The sequence below is a fragment of the Pteropus medius genome, unplaced genomic scaffold, assembly GCF_902729225.1.
Source record: "Pteropus medius unplaced genomic scaffold, Ma_sr-lr_union100, whole genome shotgun sequence".
Taxonomy (NCBI): Eukaryota; Metazoa; Chordata; class Mammalia; order Chiroptera; family Pteropodidae; genus Pteropus; species Pteropus medius.
This window is the reverse complement of record NW_024349519.1, coordinates 11,161,200-11,180,200: the sequence shown is the minus strand read 5'-3', so window position 1 is coordinate 11,180,200 and position 19,001 is coordinate 11,161,200. Positions and strand designations below refer to the sequence as shown.

The 19,001-nt window shown below is 35.3% G+C and overlaps 1 protein-coding gene across 8 annotated transcripts in view; it reads right to left on the bottom strand.

The window, feature by feature from the left end:
- TMTC1 (transmembrane O-mannosyltransferase targeting cadherins 1) overlaps positions 1–19,001 on the bottom strand; it is a 476,780-nt gene that overhangs the window by 110,925 nt on the left and 346,854 nt on the right. For 6 of the 8 annotated variants that reach the window (XM_039882400.1, XM_039882401.1, XM_039882395.1 and 3 more), the window contains 2 exons: positions 8,155–8,220; positions 7,621–7,810 (listed from right to left, as the gene is read on the bottom strand). In XM_039882400.1, coding sequence (XP_039738334.1) covers positions 7,621–7,810; positions 8,155–8,220 — 256 coding nt within the window. The remainder of the gene's footprint in view (positions 1–7,620; positions 7,811–8,154; positions 8,221–19,001) is intronic. The other 2 variants (XM_039882396.1, XM_039882398.1) reach the window with 1 other exon arrangement.

Here is a 19,001-nt window from a genome sequence, read left to right as displayed (position 1 = left end):
AGAGAGAGAGAGAGAGAGAAAGAGGTATCACACTCCCGAATTTCAAACGACACGACAAAACTACAATCATCGAAATAGTACGGTAATGGCATAAATGGCATATCTCTCTATATTAATATCACAATGTAATAAAATAGCCCAAATAGTCCAGAATATCTCAATGTAATAAAACAGCCCAGAAATAAACCCACACCTATATGGTCCATCAATCTGACAAAGGAGACAAAAATATACAATGTATATTGTAAAGAGACGGTAAAGACAGTCTCTTCGATAAGAGATGTTGGGTAAACGGACAGACAGATGGCCAACAGACATACGAAAAGATGCTCAAGGTCACCAGTGAGACAAATGCAAATTAAAACCACAATGAGATATTACCTCACACCTGTCAGAATGGCTCTCATCATTAAATCAAAAAACAGCAAGTGTTGGCAAGGATACAGAGAAAAGGGAATCCTCATACATTGTTGGTGGGGTTGCAAATTGATACAGCCACTATGGAAAACAGTATGGAGTTTTCTCAAAAAATTTAAAATGGATATATCTTTTGACCTAGCAATTGTATTTCTGGGTATTTATCCAAAGAAACCAAAACAATAATTCATAAAGATCTATGCACTCCAATATTCATGACAGCACAATTTACAATAGCCAAGATATGGAAGCAACCTAAATGCCCATCAATAGACAATTGGATAAAGAAATTAGGGTTCATATATACAATAGAATATTACTCAGTCATTAACAAAATAAAATCCTATCATTTGCAATGACATGGATGGACCTGGAGGTTATTATGCTGAGTGAAATAAGTCAGACAGAGAAAGAGAAATACCATATGATTTCACTTATATGAGGTATAAGGAATAAAAAGGACAAACTAATTAAAAACAGACTCACATATATAGTGGACAATTTGGTGACGAACAGAGGGGAGAGGGTTTGGGGGCTGAGAGAATGGGGTGAAGGGTTAAAGAAGTACAAATTAGTAGTTGATAGCTGGGCATGAGGATAGGGAACACAGCAGAGGGAATGCAGTTAGCATTAATATGATGGCTAAGAGGAGGGCCAGGGGAGGGAGGGAGCAATTGGGGGAATCATTTTATGAACAATATAGATGTCTAACCAATGTACTGTATACTTGAAACTAATTTGAATAAATTAATATATTTTTTAAAAAGTCAAATAAGTGTAAATACTATTATAACAGGGTAGATTATGTGCCTCTCTTCTGGAGCCCTGGTTGATAGCAAGAAAGGATGACAAAAGAAGATTTTGGTAAATTGGAGAAGAAACAGATTGTAAGTATGTATACTGCCTCAAAATTATGCCATCCCCAAAATATGGTTAATATTAGCAAAAGAAAAATTTGTATGTCTCATAGGTCCCTTATTGACTCTAAGCTGCCCTTTTCCTTCAATCCTCACCTCCTACCCTTTACCAACACACACAGAAACATCTAAACTCTTTAAAAAACCTGATTTCTTTAATCTCCTTCCTTTCCATAGCCTGGCCTTATCAATAAAGAAAATCATACAAAACCACCTAACTGTCAACAAAGCCAGAGGCCAAGTAGAAGTATGGCAGGAAAGGGGAAAGAAAGACCTAGGCATAATCCTACACACACACACACACACACACACACACACACACACACACACACACACACACACTCATATCTTTGACATCATTTCATTTGGCTTTACCCTCGATCCACTCTGCTCCAGCTATGCTAGCACATCTGCTTCCTTGCTGTCCTGTGAACATTCTACTACTTTCCTGACACAGGGCTTTGGCACCTGCTTTCCTTCTACTTGAAGTGCTCTTGCCCAAATAGCTACATGGCTCACCCCTTCACTTCCTTCAGGTCTCTGTTCAAAAGACACCTTATCTGTGAAATCAGCCTTCTTCACAGCCCTTATCAACACGGCATATAACAACATATCTTAAGATATGCTCCATGCAGACAAGACTTTCATTTTGCTCACTACTTAAATCCTAGGAACTAGTAGGCACTCAATCAATAATAAGAATATTAAAGAAAAAGAAATAGTGATGCTAAAGAGACCATATTCTCCCATGAACATAAGCCAGAGTGGCTTTTGTATGACTGAGAATCAATCAAAGATGAAAATAATAGAAATATTTTCCATGACTCCCTGGACTCTATGTCTATACATGTTTATCCAATATATAATTGTATAGCCTCACTATCTCAAAAGTTGAGGACATAGCCAGGGATTATAAAATAATTTCAATCAAACACCTACTGATACAGCACACACATCACTTGGAAATTTTCTAGGTGGACAGAGCTGTGTTTGTTTTGCTGACATTATTACAAACACTTCATCCATTATTCTTTTCTTAGCATAGAAGAACGTCCATAAGTAGGGCCTTTATTTTTATAAAAGTTTGATCCTACTGTTTATTGTCTTGGAGTCATAGTGCTTAAGATCTTGTCCTTAGTAACTAATCATCACATTAAAAAATAGGATTACCTCCACTTTGAGAGGCTACTAACTAGCAGGAGAATCTGAATTTTAAGATCCGATTCCTATCTTCCTGTAGGGTATAAGTAGATCAAGAATAGAGGCCAGGCCACAAAAATATGAGCTAGACACCAAACCTCTGTCTCCAAACTCTAAAAGAAGAAAATGTAGAAAGTGCAAGTGGGCTCCAAGAATTGCCAAAGGCTTTAATTAACGTTTGCAAAGAATTTTCAAGATGAAAGCCACCACAGAAGAGCTAAATCTTAACTATCACTGCAACTGGAATGATTTGCTAATTTTTTTTCATGATTTAAAGTAATTTTGAAACAAATTCCATGACAGAAAAAGATGAACAACGTCCCAAAGAGGGAGTTTCCAGTCATTCATCATGTTATCAAAGACAATGAGAGAGCCGAGGCCCCCTTCTGTGCAGGGTCTACTGCCATCATGAAAGTACATATTTGACACACCTGACCAATATGACAGCCTGTGGGGACTCGGCATCAATTAGTTGGGAGAGAGTCAAGGAATACCCTTACTAACATGCCGATCCAGCACTCCACTACATTTGCTCTTGCAGATCCGTTACAATACAGCGGGCATGCCAAAACATAATCTAAGGCCAAATTCTAAAAAAACAAACTTCATACTGGCCCCTAAACATTTCATACTCTCATACTGGTATTGAGTATGATCCTTTTATAAGCTCTAGACATAATTCACTTGAAAAAAATTCTTCATACTAAAATCTAATTGAACAAACTTTTTATAGTTTATTCATTTAAATAATATATATTGAGCGGCAAACAATAAAATTTAAATCAATATTGAACGTGACAAGTTCCTGATCTTAGAAATATAGCAGTGAACAAAACAGAAAAAAATCTCTATCTTAATGGGACTTACATTTTAGGTGAAGAAAATAGACATTATATAAAATAACCAAATTATATAGCATTTTAGAAACTGGAAGTATAGTGAAGAAAAGTTAAAAAGTGAAAGGGAGGTAAGTGGAGTGGGGGGGGTGTGATTGTATTTTATTCAGAGTTATTATAGTAGGCTTACCAAGAAGGTGAAATGTGTCAGGTGTGCATAACTAATTGGCATGTTCGAGTTTCCTGAGGATGGTTATTCAGTTCATCTTTTGTAAAATTTATTTATGAAAAGATTAAAAAGAGGATTACTTTGAAATAAGGTGTTTAGGGAAAAGAATAGTTTGTTTGTTTGTTTCAAAAAGTGGTGCAGAGACAACTGAATACCCACATGTAAAATAAAAAAGTTGGATTCCTACCTCATTCCATATACAAAAATTAACTTAAAATGAATCAATGACCTAAATATAAGAGCTAAAACTATAAAACTCTTAAATGAAAACACAGTCACAAATCTTCATGACTTTGGATTTGGCAATGGATTCTTACATTTGACACCAAAAGCACTGTGTAACAAAAGAAAAAAAAAACAGATAAATTCAATTTCATAAAATTAAAAACTTTTGTACAGCAGAGGACATTATGAAGGACATGAAAAGAACATCTAAAGAATGGGAGAAAATATTTGCCAATCATCTATCTGTTAGGAGTTTAACATTCTGAAAATATAAAGTATTCTTACAACTCAACACCAAAAAGACAAACAACCCAATTAAAAAATGTGCAAAAGACTTGAATTGACATTTCTCCAAAGAAGATATACAGATGGCCATTAAGCACATGAAAGATGATCAATGTCACCGATCATTAAGGAATGCAAATCAACACTACAATGAGATAACTCTTCACAGCCATTAGGATGGCTTTAATCAAAATAATGAAAGATAACAAGTGTTGGAAAAGATGTAGAGAAATAAGAACCCTTGTAATTCTTGGTGGGAATGTACAATAGCACAGCCACTTTGGAAAATGGTTCCTCAAAAAGTTAAATATAGAATTACCATATGACTCAGCAATTTCACTCTTATGTATATACCTAAGCAAAATGAAAACATGCCCACATAGAAACTTGTACATGAATGTGTATAGTAGCACAAAAGGTGAAATAGACAATAGGTGAAAAAAATCTAAATGGTAATCAAAGGATGAATGGATAAATAAGTTTTGGTATATACATCTGATGGAATATTATTCAGCCATAAAAAGGAATAAAGTATTGATACATGCTACAACTTGGATGAACTTTAAAAGTATTATGCTAAGTGACAGAAATCAGACACAAAATGTCAAATGTTGTTGAGTTCCTTTTGTGTAATATATCTAGAAAGGCAAATCCACTGAGACAGAAAGCAGACTAGAGGTCCCCTAGGGACTGGGGACGAGAGAGTCAGGAGTAATATTTAATGGGTATGGGTGTTTTATGAGGTGATGAAAATCTTTGATATTAGAGAGAGCTGGTAGTTACACAACATAGGAATATATTATGCACCACTAAACCGTACACTTTCAAATGGTTAATTGTATGTTATGTGAATTTTACCTTAATGAAGAAAAACAGATTTAGTTATTCAAAAAAATTTTTTCATCAAATTGTCAGGATCACATATTGTGTTTTATATTCAAATTTCAGTTCTATTCATTCTGCCTTTAATCTATTTGTGAAACTGTAATCTTTTTAAAACACAGTTTTATTGAGATACATTCACATACAATAGAATTCACCCATTTACATGTACATTTTAATGAATTTTGGTAAATGTATGTAGTTCAGCAACACCACTGCAATTGAATTTTAAAAAGCACTCAACACCCCAACAAGTTCCCTCAAGTCTCCTTACAGTCCCTTACAGTCAATCTCCATTCCCACATATTTTCTGTCTTTTCATATATTCTGCCTTTTCTCGAGTTTTGTATAAATGAAAGAATACAGGAGATAGTCATATTTCTGGCTTCTCTCACTTAATACAGTATGTTTGAGGTTCATTCATGTTGTTTTATGTTTCAGTAGTTTGTTTCTGTACATTTCTAAATAATTTAGTATATTAAGTTTACAAGTTTAGGTCATTAGATAGTTTCCATTTTTTAGGTATCATAAATAAAGCTTTTATGGATATTTATACACAGGCTTTTGTGTGGACATAAGTTTTCACCTCTCTTCAGTAGCTACTAAAGAAAGTAGAGGAGTAGAATTGCTTGTTTTTATGTTTAACTTTTTAAGAAACTGTCAGATTTTTCCAAAGTGGCTGAGTCATTTTTCACTCCCACCAGCCATGTACGCAGGTTCCAATTGTTCATATTCTGGCCAAAACTTAATATTGCGAACTTTTAAATTACAGTTATTCTAGTGATTATGTAGTGATAGCTCTTTGTGAATTAAATTTTAACTTCTCTAAGGATTAATGATGCTGAGCATATTTTTGTGTTATTAACCCTTGTATATCTTCTTTTATAAAGTGTCTATTTGAATCTTTTGCCCATTTTTAAAGAGCTACTTGTCTTATTTTGAGTTTTAAGAGCTCTTTAAATATCCCAGATACGAGTCCTTTATAGATATATGTTTTGCAGATATTTTCTTCCAATTTGTTGCTGACCTCTTGATTTAATTAACATTATTTTTGGATGAGAACAATTTTTAATTCTGATGATGTCTAACTCACCGACTTTTTCTTTTACAGTCTGCACTTTATGTGCCCTATCTAAGAAATCTTTGCTTAACCCAAGTTCAAAAAGATTTTTCTCCTATTTCTTTTAGAATTTTGGCATTATTTAATTCTTTTGTTTAGAACTATGATCCACTTAGAATTAATTTCTAAGTGTACTGTTTGGGTTAATGCTCACATTTTTTCCTTACAGATATACAGATATCCCATTATTTCAATACATTTCCCCATTGAATTATTTCAAGAACTTTGTCAAAAATTATTGATCATGTAAATGTGAGTTTAGATCCAGACTTTAAATTCCATTTTCTAGTGACTATTTTTTTTCCCCCTGAGATTGGGTCACATTCTCCTGTTCTTTACATGTCCAGTAATCTGATTAAAAGCTAGGCATTGTATATGTCATATATTGTAATGACTCTGTATTCTATTTCGTTCTTTTGAAATTCACTGGTTTTCCTGTTTTACCATCTGATAAACTTGCTTGGTCTCAAACTGAAAAGCTTGTTTCTCTGTAGAGAGCCAAAAGTTTTATTCAGCTCTCTCTCTCTCTCTTTTTTTTTTTCCTTTTGCCTGGATCTCTGAGGGATCTCTCTTGTGCCTGCATAGCTTTGTGATCAGCCAATGATTTCACCTCAGTTTACACATAGACAGTTCAAGCCAGTGAAGCTTCTGCTTTCTGCCACCCAAACTGTGTATGGGTTGAGACATCACTTAAATTTGTAGCACATAAGTAAGTCTCCCAGACTTTCCATTTGCTTGTGCTCCCTAGGGGAGTACCATGTGAACATGATATGTAGCAGTAAAGATCATATTATCTCAGCCCTTCTATAGCTCTTTGCTTCCAACATCTCCCCCTTAAATTTCTAACTGCTCTGGTACTTTCCCAAACCAAATAAGCTACCTCTAGCCAGTAAACCTGTGGGTTTTTAATACCAGATGGGCCTGGGGGAGGGATGAGAATACCCTCAGGTGAGAGTATCTTACCCAGTGCAGCAGTAGTTTTTCATAAGTAAACATTTTCAAGTTCTTTGTTATCTTTGATCATTTGTGAAATGGTTGCATTCAATGATTTTTCTAGTTTTATTCCTTTTTGTTTTTTTGAGACTCACCCAACCAACTGAGGCAGGCAATCATTAATAGAAGTAGACTCTTAAGCACTTATGAATATATTATCATTATCTCGTGTATTGTTACATGAAATCAAACATATTACTTCAAAAATTAACCAATCACAGCAGGAAAAGAACATTTTTCTTGCTTACAAACATTAAATTTCAGATTCAATTTCTACAGGTTTGCTAGAAACAGTAAACAAAAGCATATAATTAAGGTGACTGTGGTCTGTTAACCCCACTAAGGTCTTTAAAATACACATTAGGTCCCAGCAAAATTTTAAACACATAAAGTTTTTAGACGAAAGAGTAGATTCAGTTTAGAACCAGACCTCTTGTTGGAAAAAGAAAAGCATTATTAAGTATGGAGTATGTCTCTTCAAATGCAGAGGGTTCATTTTAATTTTAAGAAAGTTACCTTGAAGGCTGCTAAACAATGAAGGCTCAGTAAGGTCATCACAACTGCCAGAAGGATGGTGGCTAAATTCCGCACATCCCATACGGTCTCTACCAGAGGAATACTGCCGACCTGCCAGTCATAGCTCAGGGTTACAGGGGCGAGCAGAAGCCACATGTTGAAGGCCAAGAGGTAGGAATAGGTAAGGAACCTACAAAGGGAAGAAGAATTGCTGAAACATAATTCAAGATCCATGACATTTTGGAAACATTATTCACTCTGTTTCAATTAAACAGCATTTCCATACTGTTAATATTAACTCATAGGAAAAGACAAGGTAAGACGGAACACCATGTATGTTTTTAGTCATTAAATTGATAATTTTGGAATATATCTAAAAGTTCTAGTCATGGTGGTACATGCTAGCCTTTCAATGGTGAACAAGACCTAGTTTCTATGACATATACTTAAAAATGATCATACAAATGAATACATTACAACCTGACATAAGTGCTATGAAGGAAAAGTTTGATAAAGGTATAACAGAAATATTACCATCTTGGGTATGATTTCCTGGGTAAGAGACATTTGAATTGTCCCTTTTTAATACGATCCAGAATCCTGTAGTAGATATGAAAATATTTAATCATTTTTACAACAGACTGATTACCATTTTATAGCAGACTGAACAATACTGAATTATTAAAAAAAAATCAAAATATCTATGGTAGGGAGATAAAGTCTCTTATTTATAAATGAAGAAATGAGCCTTCAAGAGAAGGCAACTATAGCTAGCTGTCCTTGCTAATAGTAATAGTCTGATGGACCTAAGAAGGACAATAATGGAAACGAAAATAAGAGAAATAACGTTCTATTTTCTGGCTGTGTCTAGGCACTAAGGTGAAGTGAATGGCACTCTAATGGACTCCCTTTGTTTCAGGGTAGAGAAAATTGAATTTATTTAAATTTTTTCAGTCAATACAAATTCATTAAGTAGTTCCAGACCCTGGAGAATTTCAGAACTCTCAGCACATAACATACTCTATCTCAACCTCTGGACCAGGAGACAACCAAACCCTAGCATAGTTCCTAGGAACATAAGGTCATATTCCTAGGATGCCCCAGCTCACCATCCTCTCCCCCATTAAAACGCCTGCCTGAGAAAGCTCATCCCTGTCAGAATTTATTGTTTGTTCTAGCTAATACCTGAGGAGTAGCTCCTGACCTCCCTTTCTTAGAGCATTTACTTCATAGATCTTACAATTGTGACTATGTATCTCTTACAATTCAGAAGTGTCTTTCTCAAGGACCTGAGAGCCATTGCATTAAAAAGTACTCATCACGAAGGATAGGGCATGTCTCCCAGTCTCTGTGGGAAAACAGAATCCTAATTTCAATACTGCCAGCCTGCAGACTCAGCCGGCCTAATCACATTTACACTGACCCGCTCTTTGTAATTTTTTTACTTCTCTGACTCTGTTGAGCCCCATTTTACCCCCTTCTCTTATTCTCCCTTTAAAATGTCCAATAACCACTGCACAAATCAGAATGACGCTCAACTCTTTCCCCTACTGTCAGTACTTACTGAATAAAATCTATTTTCACTATTTTAAATAATGTCCAGCTGTGTTTACCTTTGATATCTTATGTGAGATTAAACAGAATAATTAGATACATTCTTTGTCCTCAAAGAATGTACAATCCAATAGTGAAAATAAGAGATACAGAACTAAAGAAGCACAATAAGATGAGCACAGTTAGAGTGCAGAATGTAAAGAAAAGTTCTCACTTGTTTGTCAGATTCTTTTAGAGGGATTCTTGGCTTGGCAAAGAGGTTAGATGAGAGAACCTCTAAGTTCCTTTCCAATGTGATGAGTCAAATCACCTTGAATTCCTCTCAGCAAGTGGGTACTAGTTTGGAACATTCTTCCCAGACCTTTCCAACTGATCTCCATCTCTTTCTTTCTATTCCTTCAAGGTTAGCAATGGAAAATCATTAACAATGATCAAGTGAGGCTCAAGGATGGGGATTAATCATTGGCCTGACTCTCAAACCCAAAAGAGAAATAGGTTCAAAGAGTGGAGATATTTCAATGGTGTTTCTCAATACTCTCCTCTCTGTTGTTATTTTAAATAAAATTTAATGTACCAATAATGTAGTATATACTGAAATCTTGATGAAATCCAAGCTTTGTTATTTAACAAAAATTAAAACAAAAAGAATTGCCATATCTCTTGTAGGCTTTGGTCTGAGAAATGTCTCAGGAGAATGCAAACTCCATAGAAAGGTGCTTGGGTCACTTTGGGCTCTTTTTTCTCACAGAGCTTCTAAGCTGATGCTACCGACTTAGCCCAGCAAGATTCTCTGTGACTTAGCTTTGGAGAAGAAGGCCGAACTGTCAAACTTAGCAGGAAAATCACACAGCTCTGTGGCTCAGTGACACTCCAAGTCTTAAAAATTACTTTTAAAAATACTAGCTATAAAAATACCATAGCTATAAGCAATGATTATAAATGGCACTAAAATGATTATAAATGGCAGCTAAAATTATTAGGTGAAAAGCAATGGAGTACTTTTTAATGGATGGATGAGGCTAAATCAAATGCCTAGAACTTACTGATTAATTTTAATATCACAGAAAGAGAGACCAGCAGCCAGATGTCCTCCTGATGGATATACATAGCACCACCTATGAAATAGTTTTGCCAAAAAAAAAATTTAACTAGAATAGGGTCAAGTTCTTCAATATTAGTTTATCTCAAATGTGGAAAACACCGAAATATGCTAAGGACACCACAGGGGTGCAATGTGGAAAATGCAGAATATTGCAAATTCCAAAGAACAAATGATGGCAGTTTCTTCAACAAATGAGGAGGGGGGAGACACAAAGGCAGGGAGGGTGGTAGAAAGAAGAGGGTACCTATATATTAAAAGAGACCTAAAGGAATATCAAACAAAGTGCAGATTTTGTTTAGATGCTAATTCAGACAACTATTAAATATAACCACTTATGAGACAGAAAAATTAAAATGTTGATTGGATATATGATACTAGAAAATCATTGTTAATTTTTAAAGTGTGATAATCATATTGTGGTTATATTTTTAAAGATCTTCATCTTTTAGAAATAGATACTAAAATATATGCATATGAAATGATATGATGTCTGTGATTTGCTTCAAAAATGGTGGACTGGAAACAAGGGAGAAGAAGTAGGTGGGGATATGAATGAAAGAAGATTGGCCACAAGTTATAATTGTTGAAACTGGATATGAGTTTGGAGAGGTTCTTTATGCTATTTTCTCTACTTTCGTACATGTTTGATATTTTCCATAATAAAAACTATTTGTAGTGGAAAATAGTGGAAAAGGCAACAGAATTGCAATAAGAATACTTTCTTATGTCTAGCTGCATCTTGACCATGGAACAGCTGCAAATGCTATGCTGAAATCTTCATTTTATTTTTTAAATGCCAGTTTTTTATTTTTTCCATACCATATATACATAATTTTTTAACATTTTATTTTTTATTTTCCCTCTCCATCCTCTCCCCTCCCTTCTGGTACAAAATCTATATGTTAATATTAAGCTCACATTTTGGTCTTGCTATGCAAGTTGTCCTCAGTTTCATACACACACACACACACACACACACACACACACACACACACACATATACATATATATATACATATATGTATATATATATTTGTAACACCATACTGATGAAAAAGCAAATATAAGGAATGATATTTTTTTAAAAGTTACAATTTCAATGTAATTATTGAGATTTTTTTAATGCTCATTGTGACTTTTTACAGATTGTAACCCAAATAAGTTAAAGAAGTAAAGTAAACCATACACTAAAAGCAACTTCCCCTTCCTATAACACTAGGAAAGTCAAAACTATTAACTTATTCCAAGACTACTAACTCACTTCTTTAAATACATGTGTATTATCTACATAACTCGAGACATCACCTACCTTCTGGTGCATATGAATTCAGGTTAATGTTGCTACTAAACTCTTTAAGTACTACTTGAAATACTGAAAGAGCATTGGAAAATTTTTGCAAATTTAAACATAAAGAAGCCTTGGAATGATGCCAAATGCTAATTACATTTTAGGGGCTTAGTTGAGCCAGCTGTAATCAGCAACTACAGTATTTCTTTTTAACTCATTGACGATGAATTACATTTCAAATTCATCATCTTGTTTATTTCTGCTAAAATTTCAGAAATGAAATAATATGTTGAACATCTCTGCCCTTCTGGGTTCTCTTTCTTTAAAGCAGGAACAAAACCAAAATGAATTGTTTAACAATTTTCTATCATGAAATCTGCTAACAGGGGAAAGCCACTAGAATATCTTGTCAATGAAATCAAATATATAGCATAGGAAGCCAGGAATTCAGCTTAAATGATTTAGTCATGTATTTTCATCGATAAGCCAGGAAATACAAAAAAGGGAAAAGGAAGAAGAGGCTGTGGGGGGAATTATGCATCATATGGCACCTAATGAAACTGGGTGGCTCTTTAAATCTAAATCTTCATTTTTATAAAAAAAAAAATAGAGTGTTTTAAGTGCAAAAATATACATAGATTTTGTCCTTTGCCTTTGAGAAACACTTTTCTGGCGAAGAAATAAGGTAAGACCAACACATTTCTTTGTTCTAGAAAGATGCCTAAGATAGGTACATATGAAAATGTCACTACTACAAGCAGAAATATACAGCACTTGCTTTTTTTATATAAAATTGTTACTGCTCAAAGGTTCCTTCACCAAAAAAAATTCTTCACTTTTTCATAAAAACAGGATATTGAGTTGACTGTGTTTACATTGTCTCCTCTTGGAAAAGGCATTGGCTAAACTGTCAGTGTACCAGCCTCAGTGTAAACTCCTTTTACCAGCCTCAGCAGAGCGACTCACCCGATTCTGCCTTTACCCACTAGTTTTGGTGACCTGTCCTGCCCCTCCTTAGGCTATCCCCTATTTTTGACTCCTGAATTACCACTGATGCTTTGAAATGGTCTCCATAGTCTCTCTGTGCCCCAGCAATAATGAAAGGTCTTTTCCAGGCATAACCTGCTTATATCATCACTAGCACCTTCTCTTCTTGCCTATCACCTTCCCCAGGACTAGCCAAAGAAAGCTACTTCCTATACCACCCTTCTCCTAAAGCAAGAAATCCTTGCTAGAATTCAATAATGGTACTGTGTACTTTTCTAGGTACTGATGCGTAATAAGATCTAGTCTCCTACCCACTAGAAGGGCATTTTCACAGTAATGGTAGTGAGAACACATACACACATTATACAGTTGGATGAAAGTAAAATATAAACATCAAATTTCAATGAAGTTCTAAGAAATAATAGATTGATGAAGAGGGAGGATTAAGGGATGACACCCTAGAATCTATGCAGAATTTCAACAGGTGGAAATATGAGAGAGAGAGTCCAAGCTGGGCCCCCAAATAAAAACGGCTTCAAATTATAAATGAACATGACCCTTTCTGAGAACAGTGAAGAATATGTATGGGTCATATTAGAGTACAGGATTTAAAATGTGTAATATAAAAAAATTTTAAATGACTCTTGCTAAAATGTCTAAAATGAAAAATACCATGTCAAATGTTGATGAGGATGTGGAGAAACTGGAACTGCAAAACACTACCATAAATTGATTAAAACACTTTGGAGATCTGCGAGCAGTTTCATGAAAGCATAATAAATGCATACTTCATGACCTAGCAATCCTACTTCGAAGTTTATACTCAATAGCATTGCATACCTATGTTCACCATTTACAGCATTGTTCATAGCAGCACTATTCTTAACAGTTCAAAACTGAGACAACCCAGATGTGCATCTACAATAAAATAAATACATACATTGTAGTATATCCATTCAGTAGAAGTCTATTCAGTAACAAGAATGAATGCAACATGGATAAATGACACAATGTGGAACAAAAACAGAAGACATAAGAGAAAAGAAAATCAAAGAAAACCATCTAAAAACAAGGACAGGGTGACTGGAAGCAGGACCTGACCACCAGGACACAGAGAGGGAGCTGAAAGCCACGAAGCAATCTCAATTGACTGGCTGGTGTAGAAAATGGTCTACTGTCCTCATCCTTTTGCACCTTCAAAGCAACAGAGTAGAAGGTGCCAGACAGGTGCTGTGGCCCTCCCAGGGGCATTCCAGGGCCATGGCCTTTCAGTGCCAATGAACACTTGCTACTTTGGCACCTGGGGGTAGAGATGGCAAGATCACTTCCAAACACTTAGGAAAAGAAATCCAAATGACTCTTTAGCCAGCTTCTCATTTGCATTTTGTTTTTGAAGTTCTTCTGGACGATAAAAACCGTTGGTCTAAGCAAACCATCTCAAGTAAAGGCAGGGTTATTTATAAAATTTCCGTAAGAATCTGAAGTCATGAAAGCAAGAGTAAAACCAGGCTTCTTAGTAAAACCAAGCAGCTACAGAAAAGAAGGCAGCACCCGCTCTTTGGGCCTAAGGCCTTCTTCACAGCTGTCCCGCTTCTCTTAGAAGTGGCTCCATTCTCCTCTCTGCTCTGGGGCTTCTCTTCAGGATTTGCATAACTGAGGCTGGACCATGGCCATCAGGGCTGCCCCAGCTTCTCCCTTTCCCTTGTCTTCACACATCTGTCACTCTAGTCTTCACTGCCAATTTGCTCACTCACAAGTTTCAAGTTCCCGACAGCAGCACCTTATTGGCTCACCTCATCTTCTGGAATCAATGAACTCCAACTCCTGATCCTTCAGCTCCCAATGTAGATGTCTTTTCTTCTGACAACTTCCCTGTTGCAGCCTTCCCACTAGACCAGGCTGGTGTCCCTCCTATGAACTCTCACAGCCCCGAGGCTTTCACACTGCCCTCTAACTGCTTGTTACTGTGCCTGTCTCCCCACCAAAACACAAGCTCTTGGGGGACAGGGCTGTGTCTTGTGTATAATTACTTCCTCAGCACCTAGCTCTTTAAATGGATGGATTCTATGGATTTTAAGAGATTAATCTCATATTAAAATAATGCCTAAAAATCCAGAAATATTTGAATTTTGAATTTTATACTTTTATTTTGGTTTGAAGCAACTATATATTTTTCTGCAGTTCAATGAAAGAGAACTGCTAGGTTCTCAGTTGTCCAGGCATGGAGCTGAAGGGCACAGACTGAAGATTCCACTTTTGTGTAGCTTCTCTCAGCACCTAGTACCATGCCAGCTTGTGGCACACCATCAGATAGTGAAAGAATGTCTGAGTAGAGGTGCTCCCCCTCACGTGTCACAGAAGCATCATTATAAAGCTATGCCAGGCTTATTTTTTCTTATTTTGCATTAAACTCCAATGAATATAGTTTAAATGAGAACTCTTGTTACCATGGATAAACTATAAAAAGAATCCGAAATGTCATTAAGTCTCCCTGCCCTTTTTAATGCACCATTAATACTGTTATCTTTTTAACAGAGATAGTGTCGTCCAAGTAGAAGAAATAAATTTCAACATATAAGACTGTCAGTAACAACTTCTTACCCATATAGCTTTTAAAAAGCAAATAACACCTTCTGCTAAGTAAATATTTGATTCATTTCTTATCTAAGGTCTGTTTCTCTCTATAAAGCATTTCACATCTTCATTTCAAAGCAACATGCTTTCCCTCATGGAGCTTTAGCTTCCACTAGGCAAACACGCACTGACTGCTTACTATGCATCAGGCATAGGTTTCCACATTTCCACACAAGAATCCTGTTGCTATACTAATGAACTACATCCAAGGACACTAAAAACTCTTAAAACATGTCCAGTATTTTCTAGCTCACAAAGTATTTGTATATAAGGATTATCTGATCTCAAAGCAATCTCTATGAAGTAGGTATTACTCTCATTTTCGCAGTAAGGGAAATAGCCTTAAGGAGGCTATGACTTGTTCAGTGTTCCACCACAAGCCCGCAGCAGAGCTTGCACACAGGACAGGGTTTTCTGGCTCCACACACAATTCTCCACTGCATAACACAGTCTTCTACTGGCACTTATTAACGTAGAAAACTGAAAGGAAATATAATGGATCAAATACTGATATTTCATGCAGAAGTACCGGCCTGAGACCCCAACTTATTCTTTGAACAGTGCAATTCTGATGTACTTGAGAATTTACATTAAAAAAAAAAAAAACTTCAGTTTTTAATTAAAGCAGGACTGACAGAAACTTAACACCAGTGTGTAATCTTCTGTACAGCACAATAAACAGATGATTGCACTGATTAAAATGTATGTTAGAGCACCACACAGCAAGAAATAGAATCCTTAAATAAAAGGCTTGGGCTTGGCATTTTATTCATTATGAAAAGCAATTTTTGCCTTTCTGTTTCAATGTTGGCAAAAAATTTAAGACTCGCTTTTCATTTTTATCAGCTTCTCAGGGATTTAAGGTTATAATAGAAACACAGAATGTAGAGTTAAAGAATTATAGTTTTCTTTGAGAAGTAAATTATCAATAATTGATTCAAACCAACATTTTCCAACAACTGATCCCAAGTCTAGAGACAGAATTTGCTCCCTCCACAAACTCTCTCTTCTAACTCCCTCCACTTTCCCTCATTCCCAGAGTCCAAGACAAATTAGACAAATTACTATTACATAGTGTCACTTCAGTTGGGAAAACTATACTCATGGACCTTGATAATCTCTTTCATTCTTTCTTACTATTCAATAAACATAATACAAAATCCATAATGGGGACAACAGCCCCCTTGTAGAGAGCTCTTTAGCCACAGAGGACACAGTTTTAACCTAAAGATTTCAAAAAAGGTGACACATACTGCCCTCCAAATATACTTAGGTTGCTGGTCAAATAAAGATTTTCTCACTCATCTTTGTGATCTTTTCAATCAGAATTTCTGAGACATGAAAAAGGAAATCTTTATTTTTAACATTCTTTCCTAGGTGACTCTGATATTCACTCTAGTTTGGTAACCACTGCTGTAAAAATCAGAATAACTTCAGTTTCATTTCAAAGAAACACACATATGGAAGACCTAACACAAGGCTCTGCTAGTTGCTAAAGCAAGACCAGAACAGTTCATTTTGCACGAATCTCTTTAAACACACCACACATTTTTTTAAAAGAATGATTTAAATTTTAAGCCTATTAGTTGAGAGTTTATTATGAGATAGCCCCCATATTAGGAGCTTTAAGAACTGTGAATATTAGAAACACAAAGTACCCTAAGGTTTTTTGCTCATTTAAAACTATCAACTGAAAATGGAAAGACAAAAAAAGAAGCTTCTTTAGAAGGAAGATGTTGAGTTCCATCTTAATATTGTTTCACATCATAGATGTTTTCCTACAAAGTAATACAAGCCTTTGTCTGTATTTCGAACATCAGAACAGATCTACCCACTTCAGCAAATACATGCTACCTGCTTATCCAAGACCACATCTCATGAAAAAAACATGATGCTGATAGGAGGACTCTATATTCTTTCACTGTAAATCCTATTTTATCTATTTCCTAGATTTGAAAAAATAACCATTTTTAATATTATAAAAGCAATACCTCTTCCATCAAGTATATACTGCTTTACATTCTGTCCCCTTCAAATCTTGTAAGACGGAAAACCAATTACTAGGCAGCAGAGAGGGGCTTTAATAGTGAAAACATCATGTGATCTCTTCTGCAGGCTCCAGCCCTATGTAGAAGCCATACTTAAGTTGGGCTTTTGTTTTTATTTTTAATTCAATATTTGCAAGATTGAATGTCAAAGTATTACATTTCTAAAAAGACATATAAACAGATGAGTAAATCCTGTGCTAAATGACAATTCTCTGACAGGACAAGTTGCACATAAATCTATTCCATAACTTCTCAAATGCAAGTCCACTGAAACCACAGAAGCAGAATCTTTGGGCATTGGAATCCAGAATTCTGTTTGGCTTAGACAGTTGGGCCCGGGAGAACTTGCTTGTCAAGGAAACTTGTGCAATTAACATTCATCTCTCTAAATTCTAATTACACTTTTCTTCTCAAGGCAAACAGAAACATTGACAATTCAATGTCATGTCATTCAATTGATCCACACAATCTTAATAACAGGTTGGAAAGTTATTGAGCAGTCATATAGAATTACTGACAGATAATACAACCTAAATGTTTGAATTAAAATAAAAAGGTAAAAGATTAAAGGCCTGTTACCAGTGTATCCTGAATAACGCTCACCCCGCAAAATTTGTATCGATCTACTTTTGTGATTTGACATATCCAATGGTCAAGAATAAGAAGTCAAATTCTAAACGGGCTTCTAAACTGCTGTTAAGAAAAACTGTATCAAAACACAATTTAAAAATATTAAAAGCATAATCTTCATACAAATACACAGTGAAAACTAAAGGTTTATATAACTTATTAATAAGAGAACCAGAAACTTGACAAAGCCAGTGAAACTGTGAGAGAATTTGAATGAAGCGAAGCTTTCTTAGATATAACAACAAAAGCGCAAGCAACAATAAAAAAATTAATTGGACTTTACCAAAACTAAAAACTTCTGTGCTTTAAAGGACACCATCAAAAAAAAAAAAAGAAACAACACACAGAAAGGTAGAAAATGTTTACAAATCATATATTTAATAAGGGACGTATCTAGAACATATAAAGAACTGTTACAATGCAATAATAAAATGACAAATAATCCAATTAAAAACTGGACAAAGAATCTGAATAGACATATCTCCAAAGAAGATACAGAAATGGCCAATATGCACATGAAAAGATGTTCAACATCATTAGCCATCAGGTAAATGTAAATCAAAACCACAATGAGACACCATTTCACACATACTCATATGGCTATAATTAAAACAAATAAACAAACAAGATTGTCAGAAAGACAAGTGTTGGTGAGGATGTGGAGAAAATGGAACCATCATACACTGCTGGTAGAAATGTAAAATGGTGCAGCTACTTTGGTAAACAGTCTGGCAGTTAGTTCCTCAAAAAAGTCAAATATAGAGTTAACATATATGACCTGGCAGTTTTAGTCCTAGGTACATATACAAGAGAAATGAAAACACACATTCAGACAAAAACTTGTCCATAAATGTTCATAGCAGCATTATTGATGATAGCCAAAAAGTGGAAACAACCCAAATGTCCATCAACAGATGAATGGAAGAACAAAAGTGGTATAACCACACAAAGGCATACTACCGGGGAATAAAAAAGAGCAAGTATTGACATATGCTACGACATGAATGAATTTTGAACACATTATGCTAAGTAAAAGAAGGCAGTCAACAAAAGACCACATATTATATGATTCCACTTATACGACATGCTCAGAATAGGTAACGTTATAGTGACAAAGAGAGGATCAATAATTGCTTAG